The 27,797-nt window shown below is 37.7% G+C and overlaps 1 protein-coding gene, 1 long non-coding RNA gene and 5 other non-coding genes across 15 annotated transcripts; 1 reads left to right on the top strand and 6 right to left on the bottom strand.

Annotated features, from left to right (window-relative positions):
• Window positions 1-1,060: 1,060 nt before the first annotated feature.
• Window positions 1,061-4,394, bottom strand: LOC117418013 (uncharacterized). 2 transcript variants are annotated; one of them, XR_004546775.3, is made up of 7 exons: window positions 4,320-4,394; window positions 3,749-3,893; window positions 2,701-2,757; window positions 2,361-2,426; window positions 2,033-2,079; window positions 1,564-1,613; window positions 1,061-1,246 (listed from the first exon to the last, which is right to left on the bottom strand). It is a non-coding gene; the product is annotated as an uncharacterized LOC117418013 (long non-coding RNA). The 2 variants fall into 2 exon arrangements; XR_009330810.1 differs by having other exon boundaries at window positions 4,312-4,337.
• Window positions 1,370-1,454, bottom strand: LOC117418641 (small nucleolar RNA SNORD60). Its single transcript, XR_004546832.1, has one exon. It is a non-coding gene; the product is annotated as a small nucleolar RNA SNORD60 (small nucleolar RNA).
• LOC117418643 (small nucleolar RNA SNORD60) lies at window positions 1,770-1,852 on the bottom strand. Its single transcript, XR_004546834.1, has one exon. It is a non-coding gene; the product is annotated as a small nucleolar RNA SNORD60 (small nucleolar RNA).
• Window positions 2,147-2,231, bottom strand: LOC117418644 (small nucleolar RNA SNORD60). The gene has a single exon (XR_004546835.3). It is a non-coding gene; the product is annotated as a small nucleolar RNA SNORD60 (small nucleolar RNA).
• On the bottom strand, window positions 2,521-2,604 carry LOC117418642 (small nucleolar RNA SNORD60). The gene has a single exon (XR_004546833.1). It is a non-coding gene; the product is annotated as a small nucleolar RNA SNORD60 (small nucleolar RNA).
• Window positions 3,538-3,620, bottom strand: LOC117418640 (small nucleolar RNA Z195/SNORD33/SNORD32 family). The gene has a single exon (XR_004546831.1). It is a non-coding gene; the product is annotated as a small nucleolar RNA Z195/SNORD33/SNORD32 family (small nucleolar RNA).
• Window positions 4,395-4,618: 224 nt separating the features above from the next.
• On the top strand, window positions 4,619-26,472 carry LOC117418490 (E3 ubiquitin-protein ligase TRAF7). Of its 8 annotated transcripts, none has more exons than XM_034031609.3 (21): window positions 4,619-4,878; window positions 9,449-9,577; window positions 10,674-10,734; window positions 10,981-11,072; window positions 12,907-13,023; window positions 13,533-13,625; window positions 14,952-14,985; window positions 15,445-15,628; window positions 16,115-16,249; window positions 17,005-17,222; window positions 17,690-17,763; window positions 18,553-18,601; window positions 19,045-19,172; window positions 19,512-19,594; window positions 19,899-19,938; window positions 20,033-20,149; window positions 21,173-21,295; window positions 22,035-22,154; window positions 22,636-22,767; window positions 22,879-22,998; window positions 23,197-26,472. In XM_034031609.3, the coding sequence occupies exons 2-21, from the start codon at window positions 9,488-9,490 to the stop codon at window positions 23,209-23,211; spliced, it is 2,025 nt and encodes a 674-aa protein (XP_033887500.1). In that variant the 5' UTR covers window positions 4,619-4,878; window positions 9,449-9,487; the 3' UTR covers window positions 23,212-26,472. The 8 variants fall into 8 exon arrangements, with proteins under 8 accessions (XP_033887500.1, XP_033887505.1, XP_033887507.1 ...); XM_034031613.3 differs by lacking the exon at window positions 4,619-4,878 and adding an exon at window positions 6,498-6,771; XM_059035472.1 differs by lacking the exon at window positions 4,619-4,878 and adding an exon at window positions 8,861-8,882.
• The last annotated feature ends 1,325 nt before the right edge of the window (window positions 26,473-27,797 follow it).

Genomic DNA, 27,797 nt, shown 5'->3' with positions numbered 1-27,797 from the left:
CTTTCAGAATTCTTAAGGGTTTTTTGTTCACAGCCTTAAGACCAGCTAATGGAGACTGCTAGAATGCAGGCACACATTTAACAATGTTCCAGAATGTAAGAGAACATTAATTACGGTCACACCATGCACATCATGTCTTGTGCATTACCGTGCACACACACACACAAAAAAAAAAAACCACACACACACAACACCCTTAAATTCTGAACCAGATTAAATCATACCCTTAAATAGGGCAAGCAGTCAGTCTGACAGCACTGCAGGTTCTAGAATGAGGAATATTAAGACATCCTACCTTAAAACAGAGACCAGAACGCATTTTATTTTTTATATATCTTCAATGTTACAGACCTTTATACATGTCTCAGGAAGACACCACTCAAACCAATATTATTTACCAATACTGTATGTACATCTATCCCACTTACCCACAATCAGGGACAGATGGAATGTTTAGTTAAATGCAAACCTAACCCTACTTATCTGTGCTGTACTAATCTGCACTAAATGGGAGGGAATGTTGCAGCCAGCCACTGTACCTGTGCATGACCATGGCTGGAAGAGACAGCTTCATGTAAAATTAAATGAGGTTTGGCAGACACATTTAATACAAAAACTAAATAAAAGTATTAGTTTCTTCCAGGAGTCCTTTCAAAGGAGTAGCACACCTAACAGGCATAGGTACAGAATACTAAGAGTGTCAGATTTTTGTTCAAACAATCTAAAATTTAACTCTGTAATGGCAATTAAATGTCACAATACACTCCATAACAGTTTACAATGCAGCCCCAAAAGCCAACATATCTGTATACTATAAATGTCAGTGTATTGTCATACGCCTTTACTGTACAATTTGAAATACATTATTAAAAATTACTTTAAAAGCCATACCATAGTAAAACTTGGTTCCATTTAAAAAAAGGTTTATCCTGAAGGGTTGATAAAATGGTCATTTAAGTAGAACAGCCCTGGATTCTAGTAATTCAACAAACTTGAGCACATGCTTACTATTCAAGCAGGGCCAAGCTTAATGTTGAAGAGAAATACAAATAAAGCAGTCTCATGGTTTTTGGATTTATTAGTTGGTACAAACCCACCAAGCAAAACTTGGCATGCACAATATGAACATGTGTTTATTATTCAGCTCAACCTAGTGCTGCTCTCTCGTATGTTCTTCAAAGACCACGGGTTACAGGCAAGTCTTGGGTAAATGAAGTTGTGTGTTTAAAACAGATGCAATGCTTCCCTGCAAGAATAAAAAAGACACAGATGTGACCGATGGGGAAATTCTACTTTACATGCAACTTAATATGGATTTCATGGGGCATTATACAATTATTCAGTTTATTTTTAAAACACCAGTGCCACCAAGCCTCAGAATAAAAAAAGTGTAATCAAAATGCTTTTGCAGCACTCATACGAGGTGTCAGAAAATTATAAATTCATCACCGGCTCAGAACTGTCTACTCCATTATTTTAAATAATTCCAATAAAACCATAATAAAAAAAAGATGGCAATGTGTCCATTTTAAAAAGGCAAGTGTTACATTTCAGTGATCTTACCGAATTTGGGTGAAGAAACCAAAATCTCACACATGTGTGCATGAGACCTCCTAGGAACAGAAAACAAAGCATATCTAGATCAAGACTTGCTGTCTAACAATGTTTAACAGGCCATCAGACAAATGCACCTTGTAGTAACTTTAATGCTAGGGCCATTTAACATGTACAAGTTTTACATGACAATTAGTGTACCAATAGTACAACAGATGCCTCAGATTCAAAACTGTAATCAAGTACTGCATTAGCAGCACTCATACGAGGTGTCAGAAATGTTAAATCATCACCGGCACAGGTCTTGTAGAAGAAAGTCCAATAAGGTGTTCCGATGCCTTGTCCAATACCATAACTTGGTGCAGTGACGTACCGTACACATGTTTTACAACAGTTACATTGAGAACTTCTACACAATAGTTACTTAATTATAAATCTAGAATGTGACTTGAGACACGTTTTATAAATCTTCACTTACCTAAAGATGCATTTGTACAAGCCAAGCAGACTCATTTACCTCCTCTGCTATTAGGAAAGAAAGTAGATTAGCTACTGAACTTCCAAAGTATGTAACTTTATAACCAGATCTACAGAGCCTCAGAATTTAAATGTAATCAAGTACTGCATTAGCCGCACTCATTCGAGGTGTCAGAAAATCTTAATCCTCATCACAGGCTCATCACTGGAGTATATATACTGCTTACAAGAGCAAGTACAAATCTATGCACACGTCCAAGTGAGGGTAACTTTCCATGCAATCAAGCACAGCTCATCACCTCCAAAAGGATGTCAGATTTTAAACTTACCTATTAAACAGATGCACCAGCCAAGTGGACATATCTGTGAAGCTTTCAAAAGGCCATCAAAACAACCTAAAAACAAAAACCATTACAAATCAAGACAAAATTGCTACTGCTGTGAGAAATACAAAAGGATGCTATGCTTTGTGGTTAAGGTGATCTAATGGAGCCTCAGATCACAATTGTAATCAAGTATTGCTTAGCAATACTCATAGTAGGTGTCAGAAATATAATGAATTCATCACAGGCTTAAACATTAGTTCTCACCAACTTTACCCATTTAGTGTGCAGATGGTCTAGTGATTTAAAAAAAACTGTACTGTGCCTAGCGAGTGATTAAGATTACCTGGTGTGAGGGCTTCAGAGTTGCAAGGATCACCACATGCTTCCTCTGCAAGAGATTCTGGAATTAGGGTACCAAACAAAGACCATAAGAAGAAAGTCAATTGAAAAGGAAGAGTCATTCCTACACATGGGGCACTATCCTGGTAAATGAGTTCTACAGTCTATTAGTTGGTCTGTACAGACTCAGATCCACATCTGTCAAAGACAGACCAGGTTTGGGATAGGCTCATCAGTTCACAAAAAAAAAGTGCCATGTGCCGTTCCAGGCACCTCTGCTGGATGCTTCAGAATATCCTGTTGGGAGCTCTGAAGTGCTCTGATCCATTGGAATGGTCAGTGTTCATTCTCTAGCACAGGAAAGACAGGCACCTGGGCTAAAACAAAACTAATCTTGAAACATACCTTAAAACATTTAACCCAGGGATACTGGTTAAATATTACTCGCCATGTTCAACCAACACAGTACAGCTATGGACAAGTTTTGTATCACCCTCACTGCATTAACTCATTTTGCTGTACAAAGTAAATGAAACCCGCTGAATAACGTTACCTTAACACTGAATTGCATACCGCTTTATAGTTTCATATACGTAACGAGAAAACAAGATTCTGGTATACTTTGGTATTTTCTTTGATTACATAACGTTAAATAATATCTAAATTAGTATTTTGTATATATTAATCCTAAAATTCTAGGCGATGCAAAAACAGCTGTACACAATGAAACTAAACGGGAGACACTCATTTGGGCCTGGCCAAATTCAGCACATTAGTTTCCTGTAAAGTGGATATCTACGTATTAAACTGTACTTGGGACCTGGGCTGTCAATAACGCGCTGCCGTCTCAGATGGTAGTGCATGTGAAGTATTCTCATGGTCGTGAAACTCGAATACTCAACTGTGGAAAACATCACCGACGAGCAGCACTATTACAACACGTGTCATACACGTGGACTGTGAAGCGACTCGTGCCATTTATGCAGGTGGAGGACGCAAACACAAGCGTTTGCATGTCAGATTTCCGCCATACCGGTAACAATTAAATTTACCAGAGAAACTTCAAGTCCACTTGCATCTCAAGCGTTTGTAGTCACATTCCTCCAGTTCTCGCCGCATACTGCAGTCAGTAGGCCCGTCTGCACACAGGAAGCCATTTTGTGGTGCTGGCGAGCACAAGCGACACAGCCAAAGAACCTACAAATAGAAAAACACCCACACATTTATTTAAAAAACACACACACACACTAAAAACTACCCATATTCTGAATATTTGCGCAAATAGTGTTTGCAAAACCTATATTCACAACACAACAACGTACTTTCACGGACATCCTACACACGTGGATACGCAAAACCTCTTTGCACCATGAACAGTATTAGGTATCAGGTTATAAAAATAAAACAGAAAAATATCCAGTACTGCTATATGCAACAATTTAATTACACTGTATTGAATCAAAGACATTCAAAATACATTTTAGTTTTGCAAACATTTAAAAAAACAAAAGTAAAATCCTTACTAGGTTTAATATATATATGTAACACATGTATAATTATGTGATGTTTAACATTAACAGTTTGTCGATTAGTTGTAGAACTTTAAACGCTAAACCTCCTTACCTCCGCGACACACAACGCACTAAAGAAAGTGTAGCGCCAGTTGGAGAGTTTTCACTAACCCGATGTGTGTCGTGTCATGCAGAAACACAGTTCTTATTGGATACTAGTAGCGATTGACAACACATAAACCAATCGATTTTCGCAAACAAAAAACCTCCCCGCCTATACTGGAGAATTTGCGTTTTTATTGGTGCCTGTAATTAATCATTCGTCATTGGAAACGCTCTCAGATTTCACTACGCCCATTGAAGAGCTATTTATGATGGGCATGACTATGAACCAATTATAGTTGACACTGCAAAATAGACTGACCTAGTTGAAGCCAATCAGATGTAACCGGTAAAGGAGGTGATGCTTACGCTCTAGAATCAGAACAAGTCAGGGGATTTGTAGTCTCCACGTATACGTTTTTGACTTTTGAAACTGGAACATTACCACCCCAAATACACTACAGTTCCCAGAAGTCACAACGCGGTTCGTTACTTCCTGAAAAGCTGTCTGCCTGTCAGGAGAGGAAGATGTGAATTCTAACAACAGGCTGTGAAATTTCGGAAAGCTGGTAAGAAATTAATTAAAAAATATGCGTTCTTTGTTGGGATTAAAGAGTTCACGTTTCTTAGTTAAAAATATATATTTTTTTGCGATTCAGTGTCAAAGCATTCTTGTTCAATGCCCCTGTACGAGTTCTTCAGTTCAGTCAGGCAACGTACACATTAACACAATGCTGTACCATGTGCCAAAACATATCCATCTATCTATTAAAAACGTACGTACGCTCTGTGAAGATTTCATTTTGTTGAAATGTAGTATTTGTGAATATATTTATGTCACTCCTGTTATGATGTAGGACATATTTTTATTTTATTTTACCAGCCTTTTTAGCGATCGTCGAATTACTTTTCATAAAATAAAATAAAGGCTACCGGAAAAAGAAGATTGTGATATGTAAATGTCAAATTAAATACTAGACGAGCTACTTCTGCAAACAATTATTTACTAAAAACTGTAATTTCATTTTTTTTATTTAATTTTATGTGACTATACAAACGACTGTAATAGCACACGTACCGCACTGTGACTTTGCAACCAAATATTAAAAAAAATCAAAACTGAAAGTAGAGTTTTTGTGAAGGGCTGGGATGCTCTTGTGATGCTGAGCTACTTGCTGTATTTAATTTAGAGGGGTGTGTTTTTATAGGGAGAGCACAGCTGGTCTGATTCGGTCCTTGATAAGGCAGACAGCAAGTCCCCCGGGTCTTCCTCTTTCTTAGAACGGTTTTTTAAAAATTAATTGACAGTACTGTTTTCTGCACGTAGACGATGTCCGTCTATGTGCCATAGTTAATTACAATAAGCAAAGCCAGGTTTGTGTTGTACCCGACAGTGCCTGGACACTTCTTAACCCAATTCCTCCAGTGCTACCTGTCACACAGTCCAGGGTTTTGATTTCAACTATCAACGGAGTACATGTTTTAAGACTTTAAATCGTCTGGCTGCTGCATAATACAGTACAAACTGGTGTTTTTAAATCATTTTATAATAGCTGGGATCGACCTGCGGTTTTTAGTTCCCTGTAATAATCTTGAAGGCTACTTGTGTGTTTGGACTTTTTTTTTTTATTGGGCATCTTTTTACAGTGCAGAATTTGTTAATATGTTGTAATTGGAGACAGCTTTAAAATACACAGTTTAAACTGGCAGATCATTTGTTATGATTTTTTTAAAACCCTTAAATAACTTTAACAAACATGAATACGTATTGCTTAATAATATAACATAATGACTGTTTACTAGAAGCAGATGCATATTGTAATGAAACATTACATTCCTTTTGCTGTTAAGCTTTAGCAAAACCTAAGTTTGTGATCAAAATGAAACATGATCACATTAGGAGATTTTTACTTAACTTAAAAAAAAAAAAAAAATGTTGACCTTAAACTATAAGCAGATTTCTTGTAACATTTATTGAGCGAGGAATTAAGACAGTACATAAGACTGCGCTAAATCCATAGGTAATGTACTCTATTTTCTACTACTTTCATCAACGCCATATTCGAATCCCAAAAGTATTCTTTTCTGATTTTTGGAATTAAAGTTCAGGGTCGTCCAAGCGCTCACGGGCAGTCGGTCGTTATTGTTTTTTTACAATATGCCTGGTGACGTCAGCTCCCGGTGTCCTGTTTTGTATTGGCTGAAATGCGAGCTCTAGCTGTCGTATTTGCATTTCGCCTATTCCCCATGCATGCCTTTCTGTTTACATCACTGACTGTAGTCCTAGTTGCAGAAGAAGCAATTGATTCAAAACGAGGGACCATTGCGGTATTTAGCCTTTCGATTTCATGTGGCAAGAGATAAAAACGAGATGTCTATTTTCTAGATCGTGTTTTTTTCTTTTACTTCCGTGAATTCGTCTGTAGTTGCGGTGTGTACTTGGGATCACTTATTTGCAACAGGTAAACATGTTTAAAAGAGAACTGTGTTTGTGATTTTTTTTCTTATGATTTTTACAGATAATAAAGCTATGTATATATTTTCTTAATTGTTAGTATAGATCATGGGAACAACATACATTAGGCCTATCCAGTGTTGTTTTCTCCGTTTTTGCAAGAATATTGCGCTTAATTTTTTAGGGAACTTTTTCTGAGTCATATTTTCCGAAAGGCTTGCCTGTACAGCACCACTGCATTTCAGCAAAATTGGTTTTGCAACATCACGAATAGCGTTTTTGGTTACCGCCTCTCAGATCAAGGTGAAACCGTTTTTTTCTTTTAAATTTTGGTTGATTTCTGTAAATAGTTTTCATAAACATGTAAACCTACAGCGTTTAAAAGTATGACGTTTTACTAAGAGTTGTATTCTGTGTTCCTGTTTTAATGCGTGTTCCAGTACGTTAAACTTGATTTTAGTTTGAAGTAACTGTATGGTGGTTTATGTCGATGATCATATAAGTAACGTCAAATTGCCTTGGGGGGGGAAAGCTAGACTGCCTTTAGCGGTCAATGTACTCTCAAAACCGCAGTGATGGAAACAATTGCATAGCAGTTTGATCCATTCCTGGTTTTACTATGAGTTAAATAAGACACGCCTGAGCTTGTTACCTATACACTGTGGCTAATCAAGTAAAACCTGGAATGGGTGAAGCAGCTACACAATAGGAAACGTCATTTTGGAAATGACATTCTTCAGTAATAAGCTGATACAGTTATGGTTTAGCGTTTTCCGGAACAACACATTGTAATTAAAGTGAATTTTGCTAGTATTAATGCAACCTGTGTCATTCTTTTTTTTTGCACTGGGCAAAACTGCCAAAAAGTTTTGACTATTGGCCATCCCATCATGTGTACTACATGTTTTGAATTGTGATATCGGTTTTGTTTTTGTTAACTCAGTGTTTCTGAATTGATGCAAAGCAGGACTTTTTTTGTGAACTGTTCCAGTAATGGTAATGTGCCTCTGATCTAACATTATAACGTGGGAAGTATGATGGAGTTAATTGAATAAGGGGAGGGGAGGGTGTTTTCTTTTAAAAAGTACATTCAGTTTTTCCACTGCAAACTTAATTTAGAATCTAGTTTCTTCTGTAATTAAGGGGACATGTTTTGAAATAGGATGCCTAATGTTATTTGTTAGGCTGGTGTATATATGTGTGTGGGTAGAGCAGGTCTGTATCATTTATAATATCTGATTGTAATGGACTAGCACCAAACATCAACACAAATATGTAGCAAAAGGTCGATCTAAAATATAAATACATTCTATAAAGACTATTTATCTTTTAGATCCACCTTTTGCTACATATGCAAGGAAATGGGAAATTGATGTATAACTAGCATTTGCATTAAAAGGGAGGTGGTAATCAAACATTGCTGTATTGTGAAACAAGATAGAACATGTGCATTTTCAGACAAGATAGGAAAAAGGAAGCCGCACACTCCAACATACTCCTAAACGTTTACAAAATGTATTGAGAAAGGAACCAACGTTTCGGCAGCAAAGCCTTCGTCAGGGTATACATTTTTTAAGTTTAGGGAGCAACTTCTTGAAATCTATGGAGTTCACACAAACTTCAAAAAATTAAGTTGAAGTCTTTTCAATTGCACTTTAATATAAAATTAACATTTAACAAATGGTAATTTCTGAGACATTTCTTATTGTACTGTAACTAGCGTAAACATACCAGAATCCTAAAATGTTATTAAAAAGGAGCTGGGACTTCACTAGCCAATGTGTGCCTTCTAGACATGATACTGCCCTTACCACAAAACAGATCCTGTTGCGAGAGGGGGTGGTATTGTGTCCCTTATCCTCTACAAAACTCAGTGGTGAAAAAGTCACATCACAGTATCTCTAATTATTGTGATATCGTTGCATTTCATTTGTGTTTGCAGTGATTCTGCTGTTTGAAAGGGTAGTGATGCTGCTCTTGGAAGATCTGTGAACACAGTGTTTTGCTCTTGGCCTCATTATGTTCTGTCCTGCTCTTTTAGATCTGATGTTTGCTGTTCATGTGATCAGCCTTGGGGGCTTTCAAGGGGAAGCTTGAGCAGGATCTAGCTTTGTTTCTGTCAGTAATGCACTGAAAGTTCTTACTTGTAATAGCTTTTAATACTGTATGAGATTCTTCCGAGTCTACTTTCAGTACCACCTTTATTCTACAATTGAGGATAAAGCGATGTCTTTCATTAAGGCGCATGGTATAATAATCTGGAAAGGCAGTTTCCAAAGGACGTTTTTAAATGAAGGAAGTACTGTACCATAAATATTTAAAGTTCCTGTAATCTGTTTATATATATATATATATATATATGTGTGTGTGTGTGTGTGTGTGTGTATATGTGTATATATATATATATATTATATATATATATATATATATATATATATATATATATATATATATATATACACAATTATACTGTATTTAGACCCAGTTAAACATTTATGCTTTTAAAGCTATTAAGTATTTTTAATTATAAAACACATGCATTTTTCTAATATGATTTTTAAACCGTGATTTTAATGTAATAAGCTGAATATTACTTCCACATCGCTTTTTTTCGTTACACTGTGCTTTGTTGTGAGGGCGCAGTAGGCAGTGCAGTATAAGTACAGTGTATTTAACTTTTGCAGGGTACAGCTTGCAGTTCATTGTAAATGCTGGACTAGATTATGAGCTCAAGTAAGATCCCTCGCTACAACAGGTACTCTGGAGGAGCAACAGCAGGGGTCAGTGTCCTTGCCACAGAAAACACCAACGGGGTAAGAAGTTAAACTGGGGGGGTTCAACCCTCAGCCTGAAAAGGGTAGACGAAAAAGATTCCATTCAAGTCTGAACCATTACAGTGAAATGAGTTAATATGTACAATTGGTCTGGTCTCTTATGGTAATCTATGTCTTTTGGTGAACAAAGAGGACCTCAAAGCTGCATCGTTCTGTAATCTTAAGTTTGTGTTGAAAGAAAAGGTGTAATATTGCAACACACCAATAATGAAAGCTTTCAGGCGTGTAATAAGTCTGATTAAATGACCACATACACAAACGAGAGGAACATTCTGCTGTTTTATTTCAGTTGCAACTTATAAATCTTTTGGTACACTCACTCATTTATGTTCATAATTTTTGTTGAAATATTTTGCTCTGCATATCTAGTTGATTTGTTGGATTTTTGTATTTTGTAGTCTGTTTTTTGTGGGGGGGGGGCTTGACACAAAAATGTCACTTCGTCTATCGGCCTTGGTTTCCAATGCAAGTCTTACTGAAAGATGGTATGATCAGGTTGGCTCAGGTGGGCTATATTTTTGAAGTAGTAGATCAAACTGTATGTAGTGGACCACCAATAGACAATTTTATGAAATGTGGAATTTTAAATTACTTGTTTATGCTTTGTGCAATTTCGCTGCACCTCATGTGTGGGAATTGCATGATCTCTGCCTTGCTGCCTTGTGCTTCTGTTCTTTTTGCCAAACAGTTCCTTTTCCTGTGCTGCAAGATCTATTTGTAAACACATCGGTACAAGAGAAGACTAGCAGTCTAGGGAATAATGTGTAGGATTTTTTTTTCCTTGTTCTGGCTTGTTATTTATTGTCTTCCAGAATATATTTGTTCTTGTCCCTTTAGAAAATGTACTTTTTGAGTTTTGTAAGGCTTTTCAAATTAGATTTACTAAAATGCTGAACAGTGAACAAAATGTTCTTCATAGATTGCCTTTTGGAAAGACTGAAAAAAAAAAAAAAAAAAAATATATATATATATATATATATATATATATATATATATATATATATATATATATAATATAGAGTTGTTATTTTAGTATACGAACTACACATATTAAAAATCCCTTTTCTCTCAAAAGCATACTAGAATGGAGACTACTTTTGGAACCACATTTTCAACAGTTACCACTGTTACTAAAGGTGAGAATGTTTATGTGGATTGTTTCCCATTGTTACTATTTTTTTAACCATTTTAAAATATTTCCAATAAAAAGGGTCTACTTGATGGGGAATTTCAAGATTCAAACACGAATGTTAACTGCACAGTGCAGCTATATTGAAAAGATACAACTGCAGACCCATAGTGCTCTAAAGTTTCTTAGTTCTGAAGTAGCTAAAAACTAGTAATTTTTTTTTTTTTTTACTCTTTCTCTCTTTATTTCACAGCTGAAGGAACAAACACTTTCAAACAGCATCGCAGGACCCCTTCTTGCTCAAGCACCATGACCTACTCGCCCAGGGACGAGGATGATGTCATGGTAAATATCATCTTAGAAACCAGCCACACATTGCAATGCAATCACATTTATTATACTAGTGTTCATTGAGCGCTCATGTGCTAAAAATCATATCTGATAAACAAGAACCATGCCCTAAAACACTGCACTCTTTCACCCTTGGGTCTCTTTCTGAATCGTCGTTTTTTGTTTTTTTTTGGTTTCGTATAAACTTGTTTCGTACTGCTCCCGGAAATAAGGCATCCAATAGCCTCAAAGGTTTTCTTCCTGGTAAAGGTTAAAAGTAAAAAAAAATGCCGCTATCAAGGCGAATCTTTCCCTGTTGCTAGGTTACAGGTAAACAGAAACTGTACAGAGAAACAATCACAAACTGCTTTGCAGTTACGTGTTCAGGTCGGAAATAAACCAGATTTAAATTGGGTTTTAAATACCGGTGCAAATAGGATATTATGTATACAGTTTATAACTAACTTGGACCTTCATCGCTGGCATGTCCGCACTTTGTACTTCAGAGGTAGTTAATATTTGTCCTAAAATAATCGGTTTTTGGTTCATATCTGGTAATCCCCATCTAGTGTGAATTTCTAGTATTGAATTATGAGAATCGTCAAAGCAGTTGAGGAACAGTTGAGTGATGTCTCCTGCTTTTTGAGCCAGCAAATGAGACATTGTTTGGAAACAATCTTATCTTGGTATTGCTTGAGAAATCCTCAGCTGGTTTATGTACATCCTTAGACCTATTTTACCATTTTTCATTTCTTTTAGGTGTGAGGGGGAAAAAAGTGCAAAAAATGTTCAGATCAAACAAAGAATTTTAATAAAATTGTGTAAGACGAAAATCTGAAAAATAAACTTGATTAGTTTTATAGTATAACACCGCCTCCAAATACTGTCCAGTATATGCTGTATTACTGTTATTTTTGCTGATTAATCATAATAGCTAAGCTTCCTCAAAATATCGCTGAGACTCACTTCCCAGAATTCAGCGAGCTGCTAAAAGCCTGTCCATTGGTGATCCTTGATTGTCCTTCAGTTAGGCCCCCACACAGGAAGCTGTGCTGAAGTGCTTGCTTTTAATTGAATAGCAGGAAGTCTCCTGGTTTACGCAGTGAAGTTGGCACTAGGAATACAAAGTGAGTAAAATAATAAGCGCTGCTGTATTTGCACAAAGACTTCACTGAAGCTGCAGTCCAAGCTGGACTTTGGCACGACAAGGCGACCCTGAATTTTTCTTCAAGACAAACAATAAAAGACAACGGAAATGCTATAAAGACAGAGATTTAACTGTATCAGGACAGGGGAGAGCTGTAAATAAGGTAATTTTGTAACTCAAAAGATGATAAAAATATATTGCTGAAAAAAGTTTAATCATGTACACAGTTATTGCAATGAACCTATACTGTTTGTGAGCTGGAATAGTTGAAGATTTTTTTTTTTTTTAATTTTTTAAAAAGATTTGCTCATGTTGCAGTTATTGTGAAATTGTTGTTTGCAGTATTGAACATCGTGGTTTTGAAATGGTTCCTTTTTTTTATAGCCATTATGTGTTGAGATGTCTTATAAAATTGGGAAGTTAAGTAATGATGGCTTGTAAAGTGAGCCTTTAAATGGCAGCAATTTCCCTTGAAAGTATGCTTTTCTACTAGAAATAAAATAAAATTTAATAAAATAGCAGCTGGAATGGGAACACTCACAAAAGTATTGTTAGCCTTCAGTGACTACATTATTGCAATGGCAGACTAAACAAATGGTCAGTACAAGTGTCGGCCTTGGAAAAAGGCAGTATACAGTACGAGTCCATCACAAGTCCACATCTTGATGTCTCGTACTGCTTTTCCAATTTCTTCTCTCCCAGCCTCCCATCGGCACACCCCGCAGATCTGACTCTGCAATCTCAGTCCGTTCCCTGCACTCGGATTCCAACATGTCTCTGCGCTCCACTTTTTCTTTGCATGAAGAGGAGGAGGAGGCGGTAGGTGTTTTGTAATGTGCTTTACAGACATGCTTTCTCACTGTTTATTGCTTATGAAAATGTGCACCCCTCCATTTCAGAGTGCAATTAGTGTGCATGTGACTTGTCAAGAGATGGAACAGTGTTAGAACCTTACTGATTGGAGCTGTGACCCGCAGCAGCCATGACCCGCACAGTTTTTCTTTTTTCTAATGTTGTAGCAGAGAGTTTATATAGGGAGGTGACTGCATGCAATACGTTAACAGGTTAGTACATTATGGATTGGACTTGCTGTGTTCTGTTTCTTATTTTCCAAATGGGATACTTTTCATTTACAGTGACGTTTTCTAATTCTGTAACTACAGGATTCATTTCTAAGATGCTTTTCCAATGTATGGTGCTGCTGGTTAACACCGTATATATTTGTATGCTTTTAACAAATCTATATTGTATTGCTTTTAAGAATTGTTATGATTTAAAAGGCTACGTGCACATGGGTGCTAATGGAGCTTCTTTTCTGCTTGCTGTAGGAGCCTGTGGTTTTTGCTGAACAGCCCTCTGTGAAACTCTGCTGCCAGCTCTGCTGTGTTGTTTTCAAGGATCCTGTTATAACAACCTGTGGGGTGAGTAGCAAACTGTTCCTGTTCTCATAACCTGAGTTGTATCGAATGCGTTTAAACCTGATTCTGTGTTGTCACTGCTTGACCCTCACTGTTGCACACATGCACCCTCGGTTTGTAGTAGGATTGCCGTCCTGTAGGTCAAGGAATTTTATCCCAATAATCAAGGCCTTCTTAGGAATATTCTTTGAAAGAAAGGGGTATTAATATAGGAATTTCCTAAAGTAGATCAAAGCGCATTGTTTGTTTTATGTTGGGTAATACAAATCACCAAGACGGGCAGTAGCTACGCACAATGCGGTACAGCGACTGCAGGTAAGAAAGGCTGAAAAGGGTCTCTCTCTCTCTCTCTCTCTCTCTCTCTCTCTCTCTCTCTCTCTCTCTCTCTCTCTCTCTCTCTCTCTCTCTCTCTCTCTCTCCTGTATATTGTAATTCGAGCTGCTGTGATAGGGTGTGAAATCCAGGGCATCTTCTCTTCAGGAAAGTGTGAGATTATCTGGGTAGCATGGAACATTCTCCCACCACAGGAAGCAGGGTTAGCTGTGGCTGTTTGGCATTGCTGTCAAGTGCAGTCTGCAGCTGGACTGAACAGGAAGTAGGAGTTGATTTCTGACCATTGTACACATTGTGCAGTGCCGGGAACAACTAATTACCTTGGAGTTCATAAACCCCCTTTTAGTGCTTTACAACAATTCCAAGATTACAAAGTTTTAGTGGCAGTTTTGGGCTGTTTGATCCTAATAGTGCAGTACACTCTTTTTTCTGTTTTGTAATGTAGATTATTTTTTGAGAACACTCTCACTAATTTCCTCATCCCACTTTAGCCTCTACATTGTTTTAATATAACATTTTTCAATCAGCACATTAGGTGTGGACCAGTGCCACACGGTACATTGTAAAATAACCATTATACTAGTTAAACTATTTGAGACCCCATAACTTCCCCTACAAGTACTATTACTTGATTGCTCCACATCTTGTATTTGTAAAACATAAATATACTACAAAGCCTTGAAATACCAATTGCAATTTCAACCAGTAACTAGATTTCTGCTTTTCTTAAGTTATACATATCCAAAGCCTGTCTTCGGATGGCTGGGTAAGTAGGTGTGCTGGGCACTCCTTTTCCACAGGTGACTATATTTAGAGTAACCCTTGTTTATTGCAGCCCTATGGTTTCGCTTGTCAGAGCAGGAAGGAAGTGTTGTGTATCAGCAGTGCTGTTTGACGTAGGGACTAGTCTGAGCCAGTTTAAACCGTACAGAAATCTGGAAGTGTTGTCTGTGATTAGACAGTGTAACTAAACTCCATTTTATTTTCTTTCTACAGCACACATTCTGTAGAAGATGCGCCTTAAATTCTGGTAGGTTGTATGTGTGTGTGTGTGTCTGTGTGTGTGTGTGTGTGTCTGTGTGTGTTTTTCCATGCTGGTATTAATGATAAATTGCCTCTTTTCAGGGTGTGTGTACCATAATATTAATAGCTTCTTACAGCTTACAAAAGTGACATCTTTCAGTTCTGTCCCTTGTCCCTAAATGTTCTTGTCCTGTGAAAATAAGAATACGTACCTCTATGAACCTGTGCAGTGATTTTATGCCGTGTCAGTGATACACATTTTTTTCACTGCTGCAAACCAAACTTTATTCACAGCATGCAAATTACAAAGCCCCCATGAAGGTGAAGTCTAGATGCACTTGATTTAGAAAACTGCTCCTCAGCAACCACCTTGAAAACCAGGCTCTTCCTGTCAGAGTCTGCCCTGGAATAGCCTGCAGTGCTTACAATGATGCTTGTGTGTTGATCTGTTTTCTTTTTCTTGCAGAAAAGTGCCCTGTGGACAATGCAAAGCTCACAGTGGTGGTGAATAACATTGCTGTGGCTGAGCAGATTGGGGAGCTCTTTATTCACTGTAAATGTGGCTGCCGACCCGCCTCCAGTGGCAAGCCAGCGGCCTTTGAAGTGGACCCGCGTGGCTGCCCCTTCACCATCAAACTCAGTGCCAGAAAGTGAGAGCAGTTTCACATTCTCCAGTATCACCATTGGCATACATGGGGTATATAGCAGGGATAGTCAACTCCGGTCCTGCAGTGCCATTCCACTCCAGGTTTAAGTATTTGAAACGATTAAGAGGTAGATGTACTGAAGTGTTGCGCCTGTCGCAATAGTCGCAAACCAATTGCAAACAAGTCTAGGGTGAAATGTACTAAACATGCGGAATGCTGTTAGCGACTTTTTAGGGAATGCATTGCGGCAGCAGTTTTTCTTTGCGGTTCAACCTTAGATGAGTATGTAATTATGAGCGTTACTGCGTAGATCTGCAAAAAATGGGGTGCAAATGAGGGTTCTCAAATATTATAATGAGATGTACTAAAGCTGCCGACAATTGCGACACTTACAATTGCATCAATTTGTTAAAAACTTTTGAAAGCATGTTTTAGGGCGACGACATTGATATTAAGATTGATCCCATTTGAATGCTTGCTTGTTTATAGAGACCATGAAGCAAGCTGTGACTACAGGCCGGTTCGCTGTCCCAACAACCCCAACTGCCCCCCCCTCCTGAAGATGAACCTGGAGGCCCACCTCAAAGAGTGTGAACACATCAAGTGCCCCCACTCCAAATACGGGTGGGTGACGTTCCCCTTTTCAATTGCTCTATTTGGTTATTCAAGATGGAAGCATACCAAACAAAAGAAGCAGAAAAAAAAGCATGGTTTTAGGCATTATTATTATTTCAGAAGATTTTAGTACAAATTTCTGTAATACCTTGTTACTGTAGGTTCCTTAGGACATGTGGGCATGTTGGGGAAACTGTTGTTAAACCTCCATGCCTTAATTTAAACTAAGAATCCAAGGAAAAGGCAGTAACCCAGATAAAAAAAAAATCAAAAAAAACACACCACTCCTATAAAACTGCAGTTTTTCACCTTTGCAAATTAGAACTTCTGTTGCCTAAACATTTGTTTTCTAGATAATATTGACTGGTAAAATGTAGATTGTAAATGTTTCAACAGTTAGCCACTCAGCACTATACAGTTAAACTCCATAGGTCTGATTCAAGGTAATTATATGACTCGTTCTGTGGGATCAAGGTTGCTGGCTCTAGGTTGTGGGCGAGGCAGCACACTGTGCTATAACAGGAAATGAGAATTGGCCAGCATTGTGATCAAATCAAATTAAGTGCTGAACTTCAAAACCTAGATCTGGTGTAAGGTGTTTGGAGAAACACAGGACTTTGACACCCTTAATAATCACTTTATTTTTATAGAACGTTGGGTGGTCCTTGTTGGTAAATGTATACATAACAGTAATTGAGTAAACTGATTCTTCAAGTTGTTTAAACTTGCAATGTTCATTCAGGTATTTATTTTTTCCCCCACAGCTGTACATTTATAGGTAACCAGGACACATATGAGACGCACCTGGAGATGTGTAAGTTTGAGGGTCTGAAGGAGTTCCTCCAGCAGACGGACGATCGTTTTCACGAGATGCAGTTGGCACTGGCACAGAAAGACCAGGATATTGCCTTCCTGCGCTCCATGCTGGGCAAACTCTCAGAGAAACTGGACCAGCTGGAGAAGAACCTGGAGCTCAAGTTTGGTATGTGCAATCAAATCCATGAAAGATTATTTGTGCAAGTTTGTACTAGATCTAGCCTCTTCATCAACCCCTAATTTTTACATTCTGTCCTTGGTTTACTCTTGTAGCATCTAGGTCTATAAAAGGAACTTAAGTGTAAGAAAGTGTATGCGTTACATAAAAATATAAATAATAATAATTATTCATTTTTTAAAAATTTATTTTTTAGCCATTTTCATCTGCATAAAAACCCCAAAAACCTTTATGATGTTTTTTTTGTTGGACGATTTAAAAATTCACATTTTCTGGTTGGTTTTACAAATCTTGTTTGGTTTATTAGAAGTTACAAGCAAGGCATCTGCAGCCATCTATTATCCTACCCCTCCGTGAAATGTGTCCCATTTCTGCACCCACCTGGGACTAATTTGCAAGATGTGCTGTCATGTTATATTGAGGGGCTTGATGTTGTTTTTGCTCCATTGTTTCAGATGTGTTGGACGAAAACCAAAGCAAACTGAGTGAGGACCTCATGGAGTTCCGGAGGGATGCATCAATGCTCAATGTGAGTGAGCTCTTCAAAAAGGACATTTCACACATCGCAGCCTCTGCATCTACGTATGGAAGCACAGCTGCTGCTATTGGAAACTCTACTATAGAATGACTAAAGGGTTCTATGGGGTGGGAACTATATCTAATAAAATAGCAAGTGCTGGGAATACTTTAAAACTTGATTGTATAAGAAAACATCTCCTCTCTGTCCTTGGTGCTTTATAATTTGTACTCCTACCTTTTTTCTACACCTTACGAGGCACATACTGCATTTCCACCCTGAAGAAGGCTTTAAGCAGGAAGTAGTGCTTTGCCATGCAATGCAGAGTCTCAGTTTTTAAAAACACAATAAATAATAAAAAAAATAGTTTGCTGTGCATTCAGATTCACCTGAAAGCACAGGAAGACCCTCATTTTATTTTTGATACAGAACTTAAAAGAGAAGCGAATGAAGGAAATAATTCTATTGAAGTATGATCTGAGGTTTTTCACAATGTCAGCACATCCAGGCACACCAGCCTAGACAAACAAAAGCCGAAGTAAATGTGTCTAGTTGTCTTTGCTGATGGGTCCCTGTCGGCAGGTCAGTACGAGTCGGCGTTCGCTACTTTAGAAATCACTTTGTGTCGGTGAAACCTGACACATCGTGCTTCCTGGCAGCTTGGAACAGTTCCGCTCCGTATGAAACTCTGCTATGTCATGACCTCACCAGCTGCTGCTCCAGCAGAAAGAAGTCCTACAGTGCGCACCCTGAAGTCTCTGAAGATTTTAATTGCTTGCTTGCTTGCTTTTTCTCTTTTAGGATGAGCTTTCCCACATCAATGCCAGGTTGAATATGGGAATCCTTGGATGTGAGTCTCTCCTTTTTGTTCTTTCACTTTAGATCACATTCCTTATTCAGGAGATACTTGTCTGCTTATTTACTGTATGATCACGTTATTTATCTAAGGGAAACATTTCTTCATGCTTTATTTTTTAATCCCAGTTGGCTCAAAGGTAATTTATTACTCCTAAAGGCAAAAAAGTTTTTGAAAAGTCTTTGAAATATAAGTAAAGGTGACCTACCTTTTTACATCTGATTGGCTAAGGCTGTATCTTGGGAACTGTTTGCCCGAGTAGTGATATTTAACATGGGCATTTGTTTGCCAAATATAAATCATCCTTGTGACCTAACAAACTAGTAAATAAGGTTCTAGATTACGTGTCATAGGCGATGTGTAGTTAAAAATCTGAACATATGTTTTTATGCAGCTGGTCTTCAATAACTCACAGATACTGTACTTCTGTTTTACAGCCTATGATCCTCAGCAGATCTTCAAGTGTAAGGGTACCTTTGTTGGCCACCAGGGTCCTGTCTGGTGCCTTTGTGTTTACTCAACCGGGGACCTGTTATTCAGCGGCTCCTCAGATAAAACGATTAAGGTACATGGTTTCTACATGTCTAACCCATATGCTAATTCTTCTGTCTTTTAGACACCGCCTCTGAAACTTTAAGGGGAATTCACAACATAATTTACTCCAGTTTCATCAACCAAGTTTTTTGTAAGTTTAAAATAAATCAGCTCTAGACTTTGAATAATGCTTTAGTATTCTTAAGTCATTTATTTCTAGCTTTGAAAAAAAAAAAAGCCTTGCGAATGTTCCGTTTTTCATGCAACACCTACACCAAAGTAAACTGCAAAAAAAGTAATCCCTGGTTTATAGTCCTGACATCTCTGTACCTGTTGTTGTTGTTAATTAAAGTCTCTTTTACTTCGTTAGGTGTGGGACACCTGCACTACATACAAGTGCCAGAAGACCCTGGAGGGACACGATGGGATCGTGCTGGCTCTCTGTATTCAAGGGTGAGCGTGCCGTTCATTTTGAAAGAAACGCAGAGTAACTTTAACTATTAATACAAAATCCTAAACGGTAAGGTAGAACTTGTAAGAAGTCAAGTAGATATTATGGCTAGTGTCTTCGTCAGTGTAATTAATTGTTTAAGGTCAAACTTAATTACACTAACAGAGGCATTTGGCTAATTTTAGTTGGTTACCCAGATTAATTTCAGGCTCAGTAGCTTTTAACCAAAAAAGTTGTAGTGACGTACTGTTTCTGAGTCTTTTGACAGGTAGAGTTAAAACAGTTTTTTGTTTTTACTTCCTATAGGAACAAGTTGTACAGTGGATCTGCAGACTGTACTATAATTGTAAGTATTTAACAGGCACTGAACTTATCAAAAGACTTTAGAAAAGCCAATATTGTTATTAAATTCAACCCTGCTTTTATCTTTTTTTTTTTAGGTTTGGGATATACAGACATTACAGAAAGTGAACACTATTCGAGCACATGACAATCCTGTGTGCACGCTGGTTTCATCAAACAGTATGCTCTTCAGTGGATCTCTCAAAGCGATCAAGGTAGGGGGCTTTAAGTAGTGGCACAGTGACTGTAAATTAAAGAAAAATATATGGCTGTGCCATAGCTAGACTACCCAGTTTAGATTTGTATCCAGACCAAAGATTACACCATTTACTAATCAACAATGGCTATGTTTTCAGTGTTTTATTTGACTAATGGTCAGCTTCCTACTTAGAACACATCATCTGGAAGATCAATGACTAACATCAGAAATGTCTTCTTAATGGTTCTAGTTACTTGTTTAATTTTCTCACCCACAAACAAACAGTGTGCTGGTCTGAAAATACTTATAGCTCCAACCTTTCACTCTAGTATCTGCATTTTTTTTTTTTTTTTTTTACAATAATAATCTTCAGATCAGGAGTTCCCCTACTATGTTTTGCCAAACGTTAACATTGTAGGGTTTATATTAAGGTTGACGGTTAATCTTAATCTTATTTAAGATGTAAAAATATATGGGACAGATTCATTATAGCTGTGTTCAATAAATGAAGATTGTTGGCTTCTATAAGGCTAATTCCTGTGCAGAGAATAGCGGATAATGATCTTTGCCTTGCAATCAGTCGTGAAGGTAACTGTTGCTATGGAAGGCATGTTCACTCACAGGTTTTCTTATTTTTTTTTTCATACCTCTTGAATCTGGTTGCAATTTATACAGTGTATGAAAAAAATGATGAAATCCACCGTCTCTAGCAGTTAAGACCTCATGCCAAAGGACTATGTGTCTGTATCCAGCAGGCACGCTACAGCCCAAGTCAAACAAGGCACTTTGGGATTAAGAAAGCCAGTTTGCCTGGTTACACAGGTTTACACAGCAAGTCCAATACAGGTCCACCTCCAGCCTGACCTACTTTTTAAAAGTGCTTCACCTTCCTCTACAAACAGGATCCGGAGTTTGATTGGATCAGTCAAATTTAAATACTAGAAACTAAAAACAAATGAGTGCTACCCCAAGTTGGAAACAGTTCTGTGACTGCCTGTGTGTTGGTGTGAAAGTGCAAGCATGTGTTATTGGTTTCCAGGTGTGGGATATCCTGGGCACTGAGTTGAAGCTGAAGAAGGAATTGACTGGTCTCAACCACTGGGTCCGAGCACTGGTCGCCTCTCAGAACTACCTGTACAGTGGGTCATATCAGACAATCAAGGTCAGTGGTGTTCTGCATAGATTAAGCCTTAAACCGTATCAAATAAAATAGTATAATCCTAGGTGTTTTATACAAACTGTACAAAAGAAGAGAGGGTCAAAAACTACTGTTTCTTGATGGATTTACTCCTCGTAGACACAACATAGTTTATCCTCAATGCTCATAAACAGCTGATTACAGCTGGATGTTCACAAGCATGTATAATTCCAACTGACCCAATTGTTTGGCTCGTTTTTTCGAACCAATCTGAGATTGCGTCATATCAACATCAACAACTATAGGTTAACTGAAGCACCATGCTGTTTTAGTGCACAGTTCCCCTGATCCAGTTGCGACTGCACTGTTAATCTGTCAGTGCTTAGTTCCAGATGTCTTGTAAACACTCCTCCTGTTGCCTTGGAAACGTTTGTGTAATGCTTCACAGATGCAGCACTGTTCAGATTTTCCACTAACAGTCATGATGATAAGAGGGGCACATTCAGGGTTGTGTGGAGTGGCCTCTTTCAGGTCTTCACTGTTGTTTTTTGGCCCCAGTATGGTCTTTTATTTAGGATTTCCATGGACTTTCCATTCAGCATGATATTCAGTTGGAAGTCTCGTTAATTTTACTTGGTTTAGAGCCATATTACTTGACGTTTTTTTTTTTTTGTTTTTTGTTTTTGAATTCTATTGTAAAGTACTGCCGTTACAAATTCACGCTGCACATTTAATGGATTGTGAAATGTATTGCCCCCCTCAGATCTGGGATATCCGCACTCTGGAGTGTGTCCATGTGCTGCAGACCTCAGGTGGGAGTGTCTACTCCATTGCAGTGACCAATCACCACATCGTCTGTGGCACCTATGAAAATCTTATCCATGTAAGGCGGCTTTGAATTGCTTGAGCAGGTTGGGGGGTCCTGGGGAAAGGCAAATTATTCTAATGAGTCCAGTCGTTGTGCTCATTATTTTCTGTTGTGATGATAGCATAAGGTTTTTATGATTTTTCAGGCACCTCAACAGTCACGATTCAAGAAGATTCAAAGGCTATTAGTTAAAATAATGTTCCAGCTGAATAACTTTAATATGGTAACACAAATTACTTCCAGATTTCCACATGAAGTAACTTATATTTACAGAAATTAGCTTTTTTTGTTGTTGCCCAGAACAGTTATTTAATTCTTATTTAGGTATTGACCACTGGGACCATAGAAAATGGTTTTCCTCAGTTTATCCTCATAATTCTTTATTAGATTACTCTCCGTACCGTTGAATTGCTGAGCACTGTACTGTATTGTACCGATCTCTGTATTCAGATGTAATGTGACTCACTCTGCTTGTTTGTCTTCCTGTCACCGGCAGGTGTGGGATATTGAATCGAAGGAGCAGGTACGGACTCTGACTGGCCACGTGGGCACGGTGTATGCACTGGCTGTTATCTCCACTCCAGATCAAACCAAAGTGTTCAGTGCGTCCTACGACAGATCTCTCAGGGTGAGCACAGGGTGACATTTCTAAACCAGAATGCGTCTTTTCTTTTTTTTGTGTGTGTGTGTATATGCCCTTTTGATGTGGTTGCTTACTGGCGTGTGTCCTGTGCTGTAGGTGTGGAGTATGGATAATATGATCTGCACCCAGACTCTTCTGAGGCACCAGGGCAGTGTGACTGCTCTCGCCGTGTCCAGAGGACGCCTGTTCTCAGGGGCTGTCGACAGCACAGTCAAGGTGGGTTTTAACAGTAGGATTTGTCAAGCTGTTCTAGAACAGACAGTCTGTGTGTAGGAATTCTATAGTTGTATAACAAGTTCACATTTTGCCTGAAAGTCTTATGTAACAGCGTTTGCCATAGTTTTTAAGCCGTTTAGTAAACAAATGGTGTTTAGGATGCTTCCTTAACTGTATTTCATTTAATTTCTTCTCCAGGTGTGGACCTGCTAATTGTAATAGCTGGAATTTTTTTTAAACAATCTTTGGCCTGGAGAGGCAGTCTTCAACTACCAGAATACCGGATGGTTTTTAATTATGGATTTATCCTGCCGGGCTGTGCCGATGACAATACCGCTATCACATGGTTGCCACTGTTTTTAATACTGTTTTGTTTGATCAGTTGATTTTGAGTTTAGTGCCACAACATGAACATAATCAAGAAGGCACTTTTTCAGACCAAACCGTAGCTACATAAGGATCGATCTGAACTCGCCAGACATCACCTGAATAAATTACGAGCATATATGTACTGTATGTGAAGTGTGTGTCAAAGCAGGCACTTTCGTATTGAAATCACAGTCACCTTATGCTCACCAGTGTTCCTGCCAGAGGGAGTTCTTAGTTCTTCATACATTCTGCAAATACACTAGAGCAATGTGGCATTGGACGCTAAACATGTGCCTTATGTAATCAGGTAAGAAGCCAGTGTGGATCTGTTCACAGGTTTCCCAAAGCACCATGCTTATCCTCATGCTTCAGTGTTTATGCCAATGACATGACATCACTTGAGCCTGCGTCTTGCATCACGTTTATGTTTTCCCTATTGGAAAGAAATATTATGGAAGGAGTAGAAGGTACACCAGGAAAACCCCAAAACCTCCTGTATGTCTTGAAAAGGACATGTTTATGACTGCTTACCATATTTAAACAATTTCTTCCATGAAATTAGCAGGGCCCATTTATAAGTCATGCCGATACTTGGGTTGGCTTCTGTATGAATTCAATTTTATTGTCCTAAATAAGCTGTGTTTGCAAGTAACGTATTACTTCGAATTAACGCCTCACTCAGATATCAGCTTTTTAATAGACACCGCCCTCAAATAAATGCCGCTTGCAATAAAGAAACGTAAGGGTATTTTTTATCTACCCCTGCTCAAAAAATCAATAAAGAAACGCGCAACTCTGGCTATGTACATGTGACGTCCCTAAGAGACTGCAGCCTCAATCCAGCATGTATTACAAACTAATGTACACACACCTTAGTAAGCAAATTTTATTTTATAGTACAGTCCCGAAAGACAACCCAAGATGAACTACTTACAGCAGAGTTCAGTGCCAACAAAGCAGGGGATGAAAGAAGTGCTCTCTGTTTACCTCGTCCTCAGCTTGGATGGTGAAAACTTAAACTCTAACCACTATCCAAAAGCTGGCTGAAGATATCTTCTTGTAGGGGGTTTAGTTGTTTTGTTTTTTATTCAATTGGAATTTTACTCAGTCCTGTACAATTATATATATAAAAAAAAAAACTCTTACTATCTATGAGAAGATTTAGTTTTGGTTTCTCTTACAGAGAAATTACAAACAAGCAGGTAAATTACAGTGAGAAAAAAATAACGGAGTAGGATATATTTTAGTTATAACAGAAATCAAACTGATATTCAGAGGTAATATTTTTCGTTAAGAAAAACAACTGCATCACACTCAACTACCGTTCTCTCTCCTCTTCTTGTCCCACCCCATAGCAACCAATACACACTCCTGATTCGCTGGTACAGTACTCCCCTGACCTCCCAACTCCCACCTAATAGGCTCTCGTTAACTGACAGTAAATGTACTATATACAAGCCCCAAAAACACATGAGTATAATGCTGCAGATCGGAGGCTCTCACGGCGCTGCTTCTAAAATGCCTTAAATCATGTAATAAAATACCGCACCGTTCAAAATCCATAGTCTTTCTGATAAAGTAACACGGTATTAATGAGTATGTGGATTGGTTACCTGCCGTGAAATAACATTTTTTATTGTTATTATTATTTTATTTGTTTTTTTGCATAATCGTAACTTGCGTTTTCATGTGTCAAACTGGTTAAATCCCAGTACAGTGGCATTATTTGACTGAAAGATAGTGTGCCATTTTATATGCCATATTGTCAAAGCAACCGTTATTACCCTTTCACTGTCATTTTAGACCTTAATATTCAAATTAAGTTAAAAATAGACAGATCATATTACAATCGTAAGTGAAATACTCAAATTGGACCTCAATGTAAAAGCATCCATTGTCCACTTTATATTATTCCTATTAAAGATCTCAATATGTAGTCAGATGGGATAAAGTTGCTTTAACACAACAAGTGAAACCGGTCTAAACTCGTACGTCTGTCTATTTTGTAAGTAGGATGTTTTAGTGAAAAGATAAACTAGGCTACATGTTTTTAACTTCTGTGTACCTTCTCGGGTACAGAATCTGCTTTGAAAAGGTTCTGGTTAGTTTCATGATATATTCTGCTTCAATGATGAACCATGGTTCATTTTACTGAACACTCACTCACAGATACTTGCATTGTGATCGATCAGGTCTCTATTTTATTGTAATTGATATACTGGTTTTATGTTCTACACCCAAAATGTAAGTTGCCTGCTGTGTGCATGATGTACCTGTTCATTAGAAGTGTCATGGCACATTTTTTTCATGTTTTCTGATGCAGCAAGTACAAAGTATAGGTCGGATGGTAGCCACTGGTGGAAATAATGGAAATATTTGTAATAATGGTATTTTAAGAACAAGAAGGCCTTATACACAAAGCTTTAACACGTGTGTGTTTTTTTATTTTTAAATTTTTTAATGAAAGTCCTTTTATGAAAGAGATCCTGTTCCACCACTTTGTTAATGAAACCAGAGATAGTCCAGAATCATGAATTAAAGCTTGATGAAACAGGTGGCTTTGACATGTGCCATTTCAACTTCAGGGATCTGTTTGTCTGATCTGTCCTTCATTGAGGTTTTGTTATATTTGTAAAAGCATTTGAGATCTGAGGTTGTGTTGTTCACATAAAGATGAACATTTCAAGCTAAATTTAAACTCCAGAACAAAAGCAATTGAGTCTTAATAGTTTCAGTTTAAAATTGCTAAAGCCAGTGGATTAGAAAGCAAAGTAGGGACCATCATAACAAAGCTATATCTATAGTACTTGCATTAATGGACCCTATTTAAAAAAAAGAAAAAAACCTAGTCATTTAATTCATTGAGTCAAGTGGACTGGAACCTTTTAAAAGGGGGCACTGCACACTGCAGTATGTTTGTTTTATTTGCATTGAAAATAAAACCTATACATTTAATTATTTTAAGTTTTCAGCTAGTTCCATATGGAAAGTAAGTAACAAGGTACGGTTTTTTTCAGAATAGTGTTTTACAATTAATCATGTACATATTCATATATTTACATCATGTTAAATTGATTTGACCATTAAAATTGTATCAAATTTGTAGCAATGTGTACTTTTTGTATTTTGTAAAACCTGGATATGGAGTCTGCATGATGTTGGAAGGTCTGTTTTGGGGGACCATATTATGGGGCGGATACAGGTTGACAGACAGTGCTGGGGAAACACAGTGAGAGATGTACCTGAATTCCAACAAAGCTCAGTAAACTACACAGAATTAGTTATTTTGTGTTTATAGGATAAACACAAAATCATTGTTTTTGTTCAATGCGTTTAATTGGTTGAAACCTAAACTCAGTAACCCCATGTATAATAATATTCAACCCTGGATATAAAAAGCAGTACCATGAAGAAGTAATTTAAACCCGCTCCTGTAGTCATTAACAGGTTTCCTATGAATGCAAACCAGCTCTGTGCTAATCATTCAGTAGGAAAAGCCTTACAGAAAGAGCATGGCTGCTTTTCCATTCTCAAATCTTCATATCCGATCACAAGTGAAACCAGTAAATAAACAAAACAACGTTATTTTTCTATAACATTTATTTAGAGCAGATCGCTGTTTATGCAGTCACTGCAAGCACGGTACTGCCACATGCCTGTCACAGCAGGTATGACACAAGTCAATGGCATTAAGTCAACTGGACTCAATATACAGCCTGGCGTTTATGGAATTCTTTGTGAAAATGTCTTCCATTTATTATTAGGTTTTTTTTGTACAGAATAAAAATAAAACAGATTTTCTTTACAATAAAGCAATCTTGCTTGATAAGATCTTTTTTTTTTTATTTTTTTTATTTTTTGCAAGATTTTATTTGTATATTTTCCTTTTGGGAAAAGAAAAATGGGACAAAACTGTTTAAGTCACCACGAAACAGTTAGTATACATAGAAACTATAGAACACAGCTCAGCAAGGGAAGGAAACCAGGATGCATAGCTTGTATTTAAAACAATTTGGGTAACTTTAAACCTCATGGTACAGTTTTCTTTGTTTTTTGTTTTTTTTGGTGGGTGGGTGGGGGGCGGGGGGTATTTTTGAATGGTGAAGTTCTACATGGAGCAATATCCTCCACCTCTTACATTTCCATCACTGTATACAATATAAGTAGACCACACTTGAAATGCCAATAGAATTACAGGAGACACTTCGTTTTGCAACCACAAGCACAGGAATTCATCATTACTCAGACAGCAGTAGCCCAGACTTTTATACACATTTTATACAGTATTATTACATGGGTACATTCCATAGAATGTGCACACACGAAAACTAAATTATGAAACAAAACAAAAAAAAAAACCACATTGTTTTAAAATTAACAAAAACTTCTGAAAACCTAAAGCAAGGCACATATACACATTTGTAACATTG

The sequence above is a fragment of the Acipenser ruthenus genome, chromosome 13 (assembly GCF_902713425.1).
Source record: "Acipenser ruthenus chromosome 13, fAciRut3.2 maternal haplotype, whole genome shotgun sequence".
Taxonomy (NCBI): Eukaryota; Metazoa; Chordata; class Actinopteri; order Acipenseriformes; family Acipenseridae; genus Acipenser; species Acipenser ruthenus.
The sequence above is the reverse complement of the archived record's forward strand: the minus strand, read 5'-3'. Positions and strand labels throughout refer to the sequence as shown.